This window comes from Pezoporus occidentalis, unplaced genomic scaffold (genome assembly GCF_034315485.1).
Source record: "Pezoporus occidentalis ecotype Australia unplaced genomic scaffold, CSIRO_AGI_Poc_V1 ctg27, whole genome shotgun sequence".
NCBI classification, from domain to species: domain Eukaryota; kingdom Metazoa; phylum Chordata; class Aves; order Psittaciformes; family Psittacidae; genus Pezoporus; species Pezoporus occidentalis.
In genome coordinates, this window is record NW_026914611.1 from 9751333 (window position 1) to 9768176 (window position 16844).

A 16844-nucleotide genomic window follows, 5' to 3' on the forward strand; every position below is an offset into this window, starting at 1 on the left:
TATATATATGTGTATGCCTATGAGTGAAGAAGCATGTTTATGAGTTCTCATTGAATGGCAGCAACTAAATGGATGAGGAAGAGTAGGTCTGAACAAATGAAGGTTTGTCAGCCTTGGTTTGAAGGTTTGACAGCCAGCACAGACCAAAGGTTGCTCAAGCTTGGCTAGAGAGGAGAGACAGAAAGAAGAAATTTAGGATCTGTGAATGGATCTATTGGTAGTGACTTCTACGCTGGGCAGTATTGGGAAATTTTACTTCAGGCAGGGGATGAAAAGGAGTGACTGAGGGTAAAAATGGTAAGACTTCTCTTGCAAAAAAACCCAAGAATATTCAGTGGGAGGCAGTTTCTCAGTAAAAGAGAAATGGCTTAGAAGACAGCAAAGAAAACAAAGAAGAAATCCAAGATGATAGCTCTGAGCCAACAGAATAACAGACCGGATGGCAAAACTATATGCAGATAAAGACAGAATAAGGGAAGAATCTGGATGTGCAGTCAGCTTTCACTAATTAGTGTTCCAGTTCCTCCTCTGAGTTATCTAGGATTCTACAAAGGTAAGTGGAAGCCAGAAATAAAGACAGGAGCACATGTACTGCCAACTCTGCTATATTAGCAGTGTTTGTAGTAAAACACATTCTGAAATCAAGCCCACTAGTTTATGTATCTGTTTTCCTCAGCCAAACTTTTCTGGAAAATTTAGGATAGAGAAGAGGAAATTACTTATATACACTCCGGGCACTGTGCAATTATTAAATGTCACCACATAGACTACATACACCGGGTTGCATTAATGGTAAAATAATGTGTAGCACTTAAAGTACGATGTCTTGAGATATGAGTGCGTCCTCAGCAAGTTTGCCAATGACACCAAGCTGTGTGGTTCGGTTGATACTCTGGAGGGAAGGAATGCCATCCAGAGGGACCTTGACATGCTTGTGAGGTGGGCTGATGCCAACCTCATGAAGTTTAACCATGCCAAGTGCAAGGTCCTACACCTGGGTCAGAGCAATCCCAGGCACAGCTACAGGTTGGGCAGAGAAGAGATTCAGAGCAGCCCTGTGGAGAAGGAATTGCGGGTGTTGGATGATGAGAAAAGGAACATGAGCTGGCTTCAGTGTGTGGTTGCAGCCCAGAAAGCCAACTGTATCCTGGGCTGCATCAAAAGGAGCGTGACCAGCAGGTCGAAGGAGGTGATCCTGCCCCTCTACTCTGCTCTTGTGAGACCTCACCTGGAGTATTGTGTGCAGTTCTGGTGTCCTCAACATAAACAGGACATGGAACTGTTGGAACAAGAGCAGAGAAGGGCCATGGGGATGATCAGGGGACTGGAGCACCTCCTGTATGAAGACAGGCTGAGAAAGTTGGGGCTGTTCAGCCTGGAGAAGAGAAGGCTGCATGGAGACCTCATAGCAGCCTTCCAGTATCTGAAGGGGGCCTACAGGGATGCTGGGGAGGGACTCTTCATTAGGGACTGTAGTGACAGGAGAAGGGGTAATGGGTTAAAACTTAAAAAAGGGGAAGTTTAGATTGGATATGAGGAGGAAGTTCTTTCCTGTGAGGGTGGTGAGGCACTGGAATGGGTTGCCCAAGGAAGCTGTGAATGCTCTGTCCCTGGCGGTGTTCAAGGCCTGGTTGGACAGAGCCTTGGGTGACATGGTTTAGTGTGAGGTGTTCCTGACCATGGCAGGGGGGTTGGAACTAGATGATCTTAAGGTCCTTTCCTACCCCTAGCTATTCTATGATTCTATAATTCTACTATTCAGAGGATGAGGTGAAGTATAAAAGAAAATGAGTGACCATTGAAAGCAATTACGAGAATTCTTAAATACTGCAATTTTAACATGAAATAGCATGTTATGGGTCTAGGCCTATAAATATATATATATATATATGTCTACATCATAACTAGCAAAGAAAGGATCTGCTGAAAGTGCCTGTTTTTCTCAAGTATAACCTTCTGTACCTCCGTTGGATAACTTAAATATCTAGAGTACATTAAATTCCTTTCCATATGAACAACTGGTTATTGTGCAGTAGGAAATAACATGCCACTGTTTTGTCAACTGTTCTGAGGAAAGGAAGCCCATGTAACAGTTCTGCACTGAGCTGAGGTGGAAAGACCAAGGCTGCTTGTGCAGACAAAAGGCAAGGCTGGGGAAAGAACCCACATAGCTGAGGGCCAGTTTTTGACCTGTGATTCATTTTGTTTTTCTCATGAGAGAATGAAAGAAGCTTCTACTGCACCCCACCCTTATCCCTATTGATGGAGAATTATTTTCTAGCCTTTTGCCCAGCCTGGCCTGACAATGGCTGCAGCCATTGGAGGCCATTTCCCTCCTACCACACAAATTCCTCCACAGACTCTGCATTCATCGCTGGCCATAAAATATCTCATTCTTGATTTTATCCCATTTGTCTTGGTCATGCTTGCTTGTATCATATAATGTACACCCTGCTTCACCCTATCCTCTTTTTCTGTCCTCTACTCACCTTTTATAGTTAGCGTTAACAACCAGGCATGTTTGATTTCTGTGTCTAAGAAGTCCTGTACCATATCCTTCTGCCCCTGTGTTATGAAAGAATTTGTTAAAAGATTTTCACCCGGGAAAACCTCATCCCCAGGTACCATCTGGTACTTTTACTCTGTTAAAGGAATGAAAGCCAAGAAACAACTACAAAATTGATTGTGATATCCAGTCTGCTTAATAGCTAGCTGGCTGCACCACTCTGGTTTGGACTTCTTCAGTTAATTCTCATTAAAACAACACTTAAGCATGACTCCCTCTGTTCTGTACAATTCTATAATGTCACAAAGGTCTTTGCACCCTTGAACTCACTCTCCCTTGCATTAAACCTGAGGGCACACAGTGCATGATCAGGCCATAAGACTATCATTCTGGTGAGCTGCAACACAACCCTTGCGTTTTTTAGATACTCAGAGCTGAAAAAAACACAAGAGAAATAATTGTGCCTGAAGGACAGAGTGATGCCATAGGGCCTAGAAGAGACAAAGGACCAAGCACTGTATAAAGTGAGCATGATCAATCTGTTCTGGAGAGGGAAGTGCAGAAGGCTGCAGTCCATGTCAGATGGCCTCTGAACCCCCAGGTATCCATCCTGGCCCTCTTAAACTACAAAAATAAGGATAATGAGTCTATCAAAGGGAATGAACACTCTTACTGTGACAGTTCAGCTTTGTACTGATTGTCTGAAAGCTCTGAGACAAGAACTTTTTTTTTTTTGTGTATGGAAGAATTATCGTAACAGACGGGAAAAAAGACCTCAAACTGAAAAACAGTCACCTTGAACACCAAACTCAATCTCAGGCTAGAATTCCAAGTATATCTATGCCAACGAAGGGTTGCAAACAAGTGCTATCAGTTCACATACATTAAACATGAATAAAGTCAGTCTACTTCCTCCATATGCCATATTGCTAGCTTTCTCTTTCACCCCCATCAGGCCTCAAAGACTCTCTTTTCAAGGGTAGAAAAGAATCCTAGAAAGGGGAAGCAAAACTGTGAGGGAATCAGCTTGAATATCTGAATTTACTGTGCTGCACTGCAGCCTACAACCTGTTAAAAAGCATAGGTCTGCTGGAGACTCTTCTGTTTAACTGGCATTTAGGAATCCACAAAGTAAAAAGGACGTAGACTTTGACAGGACTGTATAAATACTTCTCTACATAAGAACTGCATTTGTGTCAATGAAATCACTCCTATAAAAACATAATTCTCAAAGCTCTAGGTACCTTCTACTTGTTCCAGTGGGATTTAATAAATGCAAAATATTTATGAAAAATCAGTATACATGACTGCAAAGGTGGAACTTAATTTTGATGTAAATCTGCACATCAGAAATATATAATATATATTACTATGGCCTACCAGAGAAAGAGGAAGTACAGACTTTGGCTTTAGGGATTCAGTCTAAAAGCACTGGCACACAAACACGCAAGTAAACTCCCTGCACTCTGATGCAGCCTGTAGAGTGATGGGCACCACCAGATTCAGATTCCCAGCTGCTCTCTGGCAGTGCCCATCTCTCTCCATTGGCTCTGTGCCATTATGGTCCTACCCCTGGCATCTGCTAAGGACTTAAGACATGTGAAATGAATCAGAATGGCAATGATTCTCAAAAGTTAGAGTCAGTGTTCAGAATGCCAAGAATACAATTAGAAGAGGCAAGGACTTCTCATAGGTGTTTTTGGTTTTTTTTTTTTTTTTTTTTTTTTTGTGAGATACACTAATGAGCAATTGAAATGAAAAATTTTAATCTGAATATGAAATAGCCACTTAAAAATTTCAGGATCTAGCAAAAACTCTCTGTTTAAATACCAACTGGCTCAGACTCATCCCACTTGGGCACTTCACTGAGAAGCTGAGAAGGCCACACAGTTTATGTCACCTCCCCATGATAATGAAGAAATAAACACAATCTGAGAGGCAATTCAGCATCTCCAACATGTGAATTATTCATGATGGGAATCACTCCCTCCACTCACTGCTGAGGAACCCAAAGGATTAGAGACCTCAACAGTAACAGATATCGCAAAGTGATTATTTTCTTTTTTAAATTTCAAAAATCCATATAGAACATCTAAAAGGAGCAATCCAATAACCTACAGAGCTGAAGTACAGGATATTCTTTTCAGTCAGAGTGAAAGGAGAGCTTTCTCTGTGAAATACTAGAAATATGGAAAATACTGGGGGAAAAACAACTCACACGAAGAAAAAAAAAAGAATTGCCTGCTAGTTTTATTCTAAGACTCTGCAGTCTTCCACTTTGCTCAGATTTGTCATCCAAGTTACACCTCTAAAGGAAGTCATGCTGCTGCTGCTGCTGCTTCCAAGGCTTTGATTGCTGTAATTGTGCTAAACACAAAAAAGCTACATGACAATTTAAATACCTGTTTTCAGTTTGATGGGATTTGAAACACTGGACATATTTGACCTCAGAAATAAAATTTTCTAAAGGAAAATCAGCTGAACTTCAATTTTAGTGGTATTACTGAACAGTTTATGTAATCCATTGACACTCATGTGCTGCAAAATTTCTAAGTACAAATTATGAGTACAAGTTGTACTGAAGTCCACTGCTGAATAGAATGCTAGAAAAATGGTCCACTCTGCCTGGTCAGATCACAGCAAAAAGACTGAGGTAAAAAAAACCCAGAGCACATACATGAAGCTGTCTTTAAAAATATCATAACAAAATATATTATAACTTGCATATTTTTATCATAAGTAATTTTTAGTTTATTAATTGAACTATGATGTTTAATAAACTGAATGTCACTACTTAATGCCACTTTATGGGTGAACTGTTGTGGTGTGTTGACCTTGGTTGGATGCCAGCTACCCACCAAGCCACTCCATCACTTCCCTCCTCAGCAGGACAGGGTGGGGAAAAAGTAAGATGGAAAAAAGTTGTGGGTCAAGATAAAGGCAGTTTAATACAGCAAAAGCAAAGGCCATGCACAGAAGCAATGGTAAACAAAAGATTTATTCTCTACTTCCCATCAGCAGGCTATGTACAGCTACTTCCTTGGAAGCAGGGCTTCAGTACACATAGTGGTTGCTCCAGAAGACAAATGTAACAACAAATGCACCCCACACCTCTCTTTTCCCTTATTTTTTATTGCTGAGCAGGTGACATATGGCATAGAATATCCCCTTTTAGCTATCTGGGCTGTGTCCCCTCCCAAGATCTGGCTCACCCGTAGCTGACTGGTGAGGAGGGAATACTGAAGAGCCAACTTTGATGCTGGGCAAGCACTGCTCAGCAGTAAAAAAAACACTGTGTTACCAACACCTTTCTAGCTACCAATGCAAAGTGCTGTGAGGGCTGCTATGAGGAAAATTAACTCCATCTCAGTCAGACATAATACAAGTGTACAGGTGCGTGCAAAAGAAAGTCAAGTTTTATAAAATATCCTTACATAAAATTTATTACTCGTGGGGCAGAAAACTTTCTGGGGGCCCAATCTAAAAATAAGGGGTTACACAAAATGTTCTGCTTTCATCTTGTCCAAAAATAAGGGGAAGTTCAGAGATCTTAACTGACTGCGTCAGCCAAGGCTTCCATATAACTCTGCCATACAAAGATTTTGCCTCAGAGAAATTCAAAATATTAGATCCTAAATCTCCCAAGGACAGAGATGCCAGGAGCCTAATGTGACCATGTTTTCTGCTGCAGGAGGCCCTCCTCTAATAAAGATTATTGCCAAGGAAAACAACACTCTTTTATAAGCTTAATCATAGTTTAACACCTATCCGTTCTGTCTGTGTGATGGGATTCTGTTACTTTAAGTCTGCAGGAAAATTACACGTTCAAGCTGAGGAAGTCATTTTCATGAAATCTATTTGTTCAAATGCAAAACTGAAATCAATAACATGTTTTCTTTCCTTTTTGTTTAGATTCTGTGGTTAGATTGCTACAAACTGTGGCTAGTAATTTACTTTGATTGCAATGAACAAGAACAGACAGTTCAGCAAGTAGACAGAAAACTATGGAGAAGAAACTATGAACATAAAAGAACCATGTCTCTAACTCATTGTTAACATAAGTGCTTTGGTATAATGGTTACAAAGGAAAAGAAGGCAGGCAAGAAAGAGATAAGGGAGGGTGGGAGGGATGCTGTATGCCTTGCAGACTGGAAATGTGCATGCAGTTCTGTACCCCCTTGAAATTACTTTTCTTTTAGACCCATGTATTCAGTAGCAGAGAAATAGAAGCACAGACAAAATTACAACAGGAATCTAATAATTGTTATTAATATTTGTTAATGCCAGAATGTTACCTATGGCAGAAAGTTGTCTTACAAATAACAGCCTTGTCATCAAATAATGTCTCCTTTTAAGAGTCCTTCCTGATATTCAAGGTCTATTCGACTTTTTGAAGTTTCCTCATCACTGGTAATTCTCTTTGTACACATAAACACAAACACAATCATAAACCAACCATCCCCATACTTGGTGGTTGTAGTCCTCACACGCTCATGTCTGCCCTCCTGTTGTTACTGATTGCATATTACAGCAACTTGTGATCCTGATTGTCAAGATTTGTTTCAAATTCTTTGCTTTATTGAAAATGAGCAGCCATCTCAAAATTGCAACCAATAATCTTTGCATCAAGGTTTTTGCTATTCCGGAGCAATCTCAAGAAAATTAGCAAATTAATTCTGAAGTTGTAACAAATTAAAATGCTACACAGTTACTTTATGTAACTTGTTCTTACAAGATATTCTGGAGGCCAAAACCATAAATGGGCTCAAAAACAGGTAGACAAATTGATAGGTGATAAATCCATCAATGGATGCTAAATATAATGGCCTAAATTTAACATTCACTTCAGAAAGTCCCAAAATGAATGACTGCACTAGTCAAAGATAGAGAATGAGGAAATAAATGGGCATCCAGAGCTCAGAGGATGATCTATATATGCCTATTTCCGGTACTGACCAGTTTTTAAGACATGGCAAATGCATTGTTTTATGAGTACTCCAATATCTACATCATGATGCTTACTGTTTTTCATGTACCTTTCAGTAAAAAATGATGAAGAATGAAAAATGTATATGGGCAAAATATGTTTGGTTCTCCAGTTCCTTCCATTATCAAAAGATAATGAGATTATCTTTTTAATTCATAACAGAAAAAACACAGTGGTTCTCACCACTTATATTTACATTATACTTGCCCTGTCCTCTCCTTCCTCCAGGTAAACAAACTGCAATAATTTCAGCTGTCTGAATTCATAACTTCTTTTAATAGCATAAACTGAACACAAGTTTACATTACCGATGAGATGGGGGACTGAAGTGTTCCACGAATAAACTCACTGCCTCTTCAGTTGTCACTGTTACTGTAGCTAAAGGCCCTAACAAAAGAGGATGAGCAGACAGCAGAGGATGTTAGCAGCTTTACCTTCCTCACTTTAAACAGCATAAAGCTGGAACTGAGCACACATTTAATGACAGCTTCAACCACACTCTGAATTAGCCAGATGTTGGAGTCTATCCCTTTACTCCAGTCACCACACTTTCACTATTTCTTCCCTTACCCTACATGCAATACTGGAAATCTCTCTTGGGTTTTTATCTTTTCATAATGTCCAGCATTTACTATCTTCCCATACACAACTGGGGATAGAGAGGTTGGGTGGGACTGGACTTTGTTGTGCATGTTCTTCTGTCACCAACATGTTAAGTTTCTCTGCAGTCTTCCATTCCACCTCATTTTTCCCACCATTTTTACCTCACCAAAGCTAACAGCTTGCTTTTACATTACACTTTGCACACACTGCTCCTGAGTCTCGTCAGTTTTTCAGTACTGTTTCAGTGCCAAGTACATCACTGAACTATCCAAGCTTCTGTTAACAGATGCGATTTGTAGGCTTTCTAAACAAGAACAAGGCATAGAAAAAAAGAAGTAGATTTTTTTTTTTTTTTAATGACAGCCTTGGAAGTTAAGGATTTGGAATCATTTTAATCTGCCTCTGAATAAACTCATATAATAAATAATAAACTCATTCAAATAAAAACTTAATTTTAACCGAGATTTTTTTCTTTCACCATAAGAGAGGATTTCAGTTAATTTGAAGAAATGTATATTGCATATATATTTAATGTAATGAAAGCCACTGTAGGTAAGAAGAGAATAGGACTGAGTGGGTATACCTTCTGCTTGATTCCAGGTTACACTAAAGGGCAAATTAGTATATAAATAGACTACTAAACTTTTCTGGTTCACCAATAATTACTTCCCATGAAAGAGACAAAGAGAAAACCCACTTATGTTCTTTTCTGTTACTCCTGCAGTAAAAATCTGTAAATACTGTTTTGCTGCATTTCATAAAATCACAGAATGGTTTGGGTTGGAAGGGACCTTAAAGATCATATAGTTCCAACCTTCCTGCCATGGGCAGGGACACGTCCCACTAGACCAGGTTGCCCAAAGCCCCATCCAACCTGGCCTTGAACACCACCAGGGATGGGGCAGCCACAATTTCTCTGGGCAACCTGTGCCAGTGCCTCACCACCCTCAGAGTGCAGTTTTTCCTAATATCTAATCTAAATCTACCCTCATTTAGCTTGAAGCCATCTCCCCTTGTCCTGTCACTACATGTACTGGTAGGGATGGGGTACTTCTCTCTCTTATTCAATATAGCCATTCTGAAACTGCTAAAACACTAAATTCCTTCTAAATGGCTTCTCTGGCCATGTCTCCTCCATCCTCCATGTTTTCTGTCTTTTGATATTACTTTTGATCTTTTTGCCTCTTCTTCAAGTTTCTCTAAAATTCCATAATTATACAGAATTCTGTAACAAATTTGGATAACAACACAGCATGAAGGACTTTCTTTTTGAGGCAAAAAGATATGATTAAATTTCTGACTTTAGTCATATGCTCAAGAGCTCTGTAATCATAATAATCTCGCTCACTCACATCATAGCTTTGTGACCTTCTATTTCTTCTCTAGATGGAGCATATATGATTAAAAGTGAATATAGTATTCTTAATGTGTTGAAGATTTTTCTAACAGAGTACGAGTGCACATATAGTTTGTAAGTGACCACTTCCATTCATGCTGACAGTGTCCCCAGGCTTTTTCTAAACATCATTCCATCTCCAGCTGTGAGTTTCATTTCTGATGGACGTAGGACCCTCAAAAATTAGCATGAACAGGAAATTGCTGTCTGGCTAATTGTTTCCCACAAAAAACACAGTTCTAGACTTTCCCTCTTCATTACTAAACTATGCATTCAGAAGACTGAAGATGTCATTACCTGGTGTTATTAATACCAGCCACAGTTTCACAGAAGACATGAGTTGAATCTTTCAATTTCAGCTTTAAAGGAACATGTGTGCTTTACAAGTCTTTGTGGACAAGAAGACAAAGAGAAGGAAGGAGTGACAGAAACATCAACAAACTCTAAAATCAACAGGAAAGAAATAATAAGAAACACAATGTGCCCTTAACATGGGATTAAAGGAATAAAAACATGCTCAAAGAGTTTTTTAAAGGATTTTTTTCTGGAACCTGGTGCTCAGTTTTTCTTTATTTGTGAACTGAGAGCTTCCTACTGTGCTTGTAGGAGTAAATCACGGTAGGCAGGAAGTTCTAACACACTACAATGTGTTGAAGTAATATCAACAACAGCAAAATAATGTGGTAGTGTGGGAGCCTCAGCATGCATTCATGCCAAATGGTTCATGTTGAAATGGAAAATACAAAGATTATTTTTCGGTGACAAAAGAAAATCAATACTTTAAATCAATGCTAGTCATGGGGAACAGTGAGAATAAGTAACAGAAGACCATAAAGCACCTTTGGGAACACTCAAAAGAAAAATGCAATGAATGTAAAACCATTATACTGAAATAAAAGCCCCTTTTCCCCACATGAGGATAGATCTGCAAGTCAAAATCAGAAACCATACTGATACTAATATTTCATGTTTCCATTTCCAGCCACTTTTTGAAAACTAAAGAAAACTTAGGTGTCTGAGTTGAAGTTCCTCAAAAACCACCAGGTTTAATGCCCACCTTTCTTGCCCACCACCTGTCACGGTTTAGCTAAATGCCTTTTAACTACTATGCTGCTGTATGCAGGAGACCCTTGCAGATTGCAGATGTCTGCACATATTGGTTCTGTCCTACCCTTAGTGGAAAGGCAGGTGGACTCCTGGGAGAGACAAGAGGGGGTACCCTGGGAAGCACAGCAGTGCCCAGCAGTTTGGACATACCAAGACACACTACTCACTTGATGGAATTATGAAACTCTTTGTAATCCCCTCTTTGTAGATCAGCTGCGACAGAAGTGTAAAGACATAGTTAGCCTGCTTATTTGCTTTATACAATTGAGCAGTTTGGTGCAACATGCTTGCGTGAGACAAAGTGAGTTACAAAGGCTCTGCACAGAGCCTATAAGGTATCTCTGCCTGAATTATTGTTTGCTCAGGAAGAACACCAGACTTGCATTGCTCCATGTGCCATTGCAGTGTACCACCTAGATCAGCAGGGCCTACCAGGATGAAACCCCTGACCTGGTTTGTGTGGGAAGACGACTGAACAATGTCCGAACTAGTAAAACCCCAGAGACCCAGCTAGTCCATATGGAATGTCTTCCAAAACCTGCCTTGGAGGGTTTTTATGTTACACACCACACATAGATTGCATTTTTTTGTCCATCACTCCCTACTTTAGAAAGCTGGATGTAACTTAGATAGCACAAACCCATCTTATTGTGGTGCGTCTAAAATAGCTAGCAGGTGTAAACACCTCAGTAGCCAAATCTGGGAGGGTTACCCTTTTCCACCACAAGGAATGTGAACTAAAGCAAAGATACCTATTAAGTAATTTTCTCAGAGTCTACAGGAAATTTGTGCTTGGCCAATAAATAGAACCAGGATTTCCGAAGTCCCCCTCCATTCCTCTACCTGTTAGAATACCTCCTCTCCCTGTGCACAGTATAGTACAGAGGAAGTAAATTCTAAATCACTGACTACACTGAATAAGTGGAGTTTCTCCACAGCACAGACCCAGACCTATGCAACTGTTGAAAAAGAACTTTTAATAATGCTCCCTTTAGTATGTGGAGCAGTAATATTTACAGACCCCAGGGAGGAGTTAATAAAACCAAACTTACAGCAAAATTTAATTGAAGTTATACAGGGCAATAGAGAGTCTTCCCTAGCTCCTTCTAAGAACTCCATCCTTCACAGGATATTGAATGATAACAATATACTTAGCTAATAAAGGTCAGAAGAATGGAAATTAATTGAATGTGTCCTAAAGGGAAGGTATATATTTTCCAATCTGATTAACTTTTTCCAAGATTCAGATTTATGCACCATGTTCCTTTCAAGGAAAAAAAAACACCCAAACCCTTAGAAAATAACTACCACATCTCTCAACTAGAGACTTAATGCATAAATAATGTCTTTAACATATTGCAATGGCTTTAAATACATGAATTTTTGGAAGTCTACTACCTTTTTACTTTGGACTGACAGAACTAACAATGCATGGTGAGATAAATAAAGGTGTTTGTGCTAATTCAGACTTTCAGATTTTGCTTTCTTTGGGTATATTTTGGTCTATAAGAATAAAACCTATTTTCAGTAGTATCCCAATAAAATAATATTTGAACGCATTTCTTTCCTTTGGATTGCTTTCCCTGGATTGACATTCAGCAACATCGTAGATTATTGGAAACCCTGCAGATACTGCACAAAGAGATGCAGAATGAGAAAAAGCCTGCTAGTTGAATTGCAACTGTAAGAAGTTGTAGCACTCACTGATGCGTGAGGTTTACATTCCCCTGAACACAATTAACTGTGTGTTCACACAATTCCTAAAAGGAGCAAGAATGCAAAACTATGTACAAAGGCAGACCAGGTAAGTCAGATGATATCTGAACGTTCATCTGGAGGAGTTTTCATTGTGAGTTCAGCTATGTTTTATCCACTTGCTTGAGACTGTTACTTAAGAATACCACAAATGATATTCTTATTGCCATCAAAAAAAAGAATTAAATTTGGAATTATCAATTAAGAAATATGCTAAAATACATGGCAGTGGTTTAACAAAGCAGAAATATTTGAGAACGAACAGCTTGTGGAGGGGATGAAAGGTGCTTGCCAGTTTAGTGTTCAGCAATGTACATACTGCCAACAAATACATGTATTTTAGTTTACACATTAAACTAAACATAACCAAAACTGCCAAAAATAGCAAAATCATGCTATCAGATTGCTGTCGTAGATTTGGCTTTCTACTCTGAAGCAACTTTGTTTCATCCAGAAGTAAAAATATCTAACTTGCAAATAAAAATTTGAACTGCTGTACAATATGCTGTAATAAAAAGGGATTTATAAAAATATCCTTATCTTGGTCTGTATTTATATAAACAATGAGGATAGAGTTTTACAAACTCTATGTGTGAATATTAAATCTGGAAGTTTCAAACACTCTATGGCTTACTACCTACATGCCTCTTCCCCTTTCTTCTATAAGCTTATTTTTGAGATGGAACAAGAGAAATGAGATAATTCTGTGTTTGTTATGATTAGTCATGCTTCTTGGCATATGTTATTTTATTTTGCAGTTAATAAACAAGCATTTCTGTTGTGAATAACCTAGGAATGGAATCAGTTTGCATATAAAGTCTGAGAGATAAAGGATGATTACTTATTTTATATTTAAAAATCTAAAATCTTTCTCAAAACAGAACTTTTACAAGGAATGCATCATTCTAATCTTCTCCCTTTCAGCGTGGTATATCTTTTTTTATTGATTTTTAAGAACATGCCACACTGCAGAAAGCAATGGATTTAAGGACATTTATGACTAAAACTTTTGTAGCTATTTCACAACACAGTCTCCTTATGCCAATATTTGACTGGTGCTGGTTACACACAGATTTATTAAAAAAGCAATATGTCATACCTGTAGACATGCAGGAGCTCTGCCCTGGGGTTTATTCACATCAACAGCCACAAGCTGCCAACCTCCAGCAGCATCTTCATGAAACATCTTGAAAGGGAAGAATGTTGTCAGAAATGTTTTATGTGCCAATAAATACAAGTGAAAAATAATATATGTTAAGGACCTGCATGCATTTTGATGATAGCTAGTCTAAAATAAGAGGTAAATGGTTCTTATTGCTACAGAGAAAAAAAGAAAGCAACATGCTCTTTTTCCAGCAGTAACAGATTCTGAATTTTACTCAGGTAACATCAAACACAAAGTGTTCCTATTAGTTCTAATGTAGAAACCAACACAGTTAATCTCTGATCAGTTTCATTAGATAGTGGTACCTGTTCAGAATAAATTCCTTACTAAGGTAAACTTATCCTGAGGAAACAAATACATTGTGAACACAAAAGAAGTTTCATGGTGCATTTGGAAATAATAGACAACCTTGTCTTATTTACTGGCAAGACCATTTTACTCCAAGGATCAGACTTTATTTTTGTCGCACTGAGGCATATCAAGAGTAGCTATAGAGTCCTTCTGTATTGTTACCCATAGATTATAATTCCTGCAAATAGCTGAATGATACCCAGACTCTAATGATGTAAATGGAAAAGGCTCTCTTGGCCCAGCAGTATTCACATTTTACCTCTGGAAGTGATAAGTATAGGCATTTATTTATGTTTTTTTCCCCTCAGAAATTAAGACATAAAAAGATGCAGACTGCTGGACATAAGGAACAGTGACAAAACATGCCTGGATATGATTAACACTCTCCTTGAAAATGTCCTTAAAAGAGAATGCATGGCTTTAGCATTTTGAATTGCAGCCTGAGAGCCTGCATGTACTATGTAATGAAGTGTGGTGAAGTTCCCACATCACTCTCACCTTCTCCTTGACACCCAGCACCCAAACAAGTCACCTCAAGAACACAGCCACAGCAGCATGATTGAAGCTTAAAAGCCATCCTGAGAGTGCTCATTAGACTGGGGACAGTATCAAATATGGTTACAATGCCGCCGAGTCCTTATTTAGCATCTCTGCACCAGAGAGAGTTGTCAAGTCAGCTCAATCCTGAGTTATTCCTCTTTGTACCATGCTTTAACGTGCAGTGCTAAAGTGCTTTACAGGAACCTCCTTTTATCATTCTCCAGAAACCCCTTCCTTGACTTTGACTCTTGGACACTCATTTTCTATAGGACTACATTTCAGGATAAATGATTTATGAAGTGGGCAAATAAAAAAAGATATTGTTATTTTTTCTCAAGGTTACTTCATGCACAAAACAAGGAAGGTTTTTAACTTTCATCTGGTGCTTTCAACAAGAAAACCTGCAAGAAATCTTCCACTCTTCTTAATACAGAAAGAAAAAATGTTTTTTTGTAGTTTAGTAAACTGGAATCCCTTTGTGTCCCACTATGCCAGTGGCTCAACAAAGAAAGCAACCATTTACAGTATCACAATATGCTAGAGATTGGAAGGAACCTCGAAAGATCATCTAGTCCAATCCCCCTGCCAGAGCAGGAACACCTAGATGATGTTACACAGGAATGTGTCCAGGCGGGTTTTGAATGTCTCCAGGGAAGGAGACTCCACAACCTCCCTGGGCAGCCTGTTCCAGTGTTCCGTCACCCTCACTGAGAAGAAGTTTCTTCCCAAGTTTAAGTGGAACCTCTTGTGTTCCAGTTTGTACCCATTACCCCTTGTCCTATCATTGTTTGCCACTGAGTAGAGCCTGGCTCCATCCTCGTGACACTCCCCCTTTATATATTTATAGACACTTAGAAGGTCACCCCTCAGTCTCCTCTTCTCCAAACTATAGAGACCCAGCTCCCTCAGTCTTTCCTCATAAAGGAGATGCTCCACTCCCTTAATCATCTTCGTTGCCCTGTGCTGGGCTCTCTCCAGCAGCTCCCTGTCCTTCTTGAACTGAGGGGCCCAGAACTGGACACAATATTCCAGATGGGGTCTCACCAGGGCAGAGTAGAGGGGAAGGAGGACCTCTCTCGACCTACTAACCACCCCCCTTCTAATACACCCCAGGATGCCATTGGCCTTCTTAGCCACAAGGGCACAGTGTTGGCTCATGGTCATCCTGTCGTCCACTAGGACCCCCAGGTCCCTCTCCCCTACACTGCTCTCTAACAGGTCGTTTCCCAACCTATACTGGAACCTGGGGTTGTTCCTGCCCAGATGCAGGACTCTACACTTCCCCTTGTTATATTTCATCCAGTTATTCCCTGCCCAACTCTCCAGCCTGTCCAGGTCTCACTGGATGGCAGCACAGCCTTCTGGCGTGTCAGCCACTCCTCCCAGCTTAGTGTCATCAGCAAACTTGCTGATAGTACACTCACTTCCCTCATCTAAATCGTTGATGAATATATTAAATAATACCGGTCCCAGTACTGACCCTTGAGGCACTCCACTAGTTACAGGCCTCCAACTAGACTCCGCCCCATAGACTACAACTCTCTGGCTTTTCTCCTTCAGCCAGTTCACAGTCCACCTCACTACCTGATCATCCAGTCCACACTTCCTCAATTTAGCTGTGAGGATGCTGTGGGAGACTGTGTCAAATGCTTTGCTGAAGTCAAGGTGGACCACATCCACCGCTCTGCCATCATCCATCCACTGTGTTATTTCCTCATAAAAGGCTAAGAGATTGGTCAAACATGATTTCCCCTTGGTGAAGCCATGTTGACTGCCCCTCATAACCCTCTTATCCTTGATATGCCTTAAGATGGCACCAAGGATAAGGTGTTCCATCATGTTCCCAGGGATGGAGGTGAGGCTGACCGGTCTATAGTTACCCGGGTCCTCCTTCTTGCCTTTTTTGAAGACTGGAGTGACATTTGCTTTCCTCCAGTCCTCAGGCACCTCTCCCAGGCTTGTCTGCAGCCTACATGTGATTTTTATTTTGCATGCTGCAATTTATATTCAACATGATCGTATTCTCAGGCACAGTGACATAATTTTGGGAATTTCTTTTATCTTTGAAATGCCTTAATGTTGGCTGCTTCTTGATCATTTTGTTCCAGCTCCTAGTTCACAGTATACCAGTTAAGCTTATACAGCTAAGGAATTTGTCCCATCCCTGAGATCAGAGATGAAATGAATATTAAGTTCCTCAGCCTAAGTATGTGCCATGTGGGGAAGTCCTTTTTTTTTTCTGTTAGATTTTAAATTTATATCTCTAAGTCTGTTTTGACAGACAAATATAGCGTAGAAATTACTGCCACAAAGTCTATTTGAGGCAGAAAATGTAACAGCAGGCATTTACATATGGATTACAGGAATATCCAGAGGAATATCACAAAATATTTAATAAATAACTTTGAAACACTTAAATTCTCTAGCTCAGAGA

General features: G+C 39.7%; 1 protein-coding gene across 1 annotated transcript in view; it reads right to left on the reverse strand.

The window, feature by feature from the left end:
• NALCN (sodium leak channel, non-selective) overlaps positions 1-16844 on the reverse strand; it is a 237819-nt gene that overhangs the window by 137641 nt on the left and 83334 nt on the right. The window contains exon 10 of the mRNA XM_062624700.1: positions 13454-13540. Within this exon, the coding sequence (XP_062480684.1) occupies positions 13454-13540 (87 nt within the window). The remainder of the gene's footprint in view (positions 1-13453; positions 13541-16844) is intronic.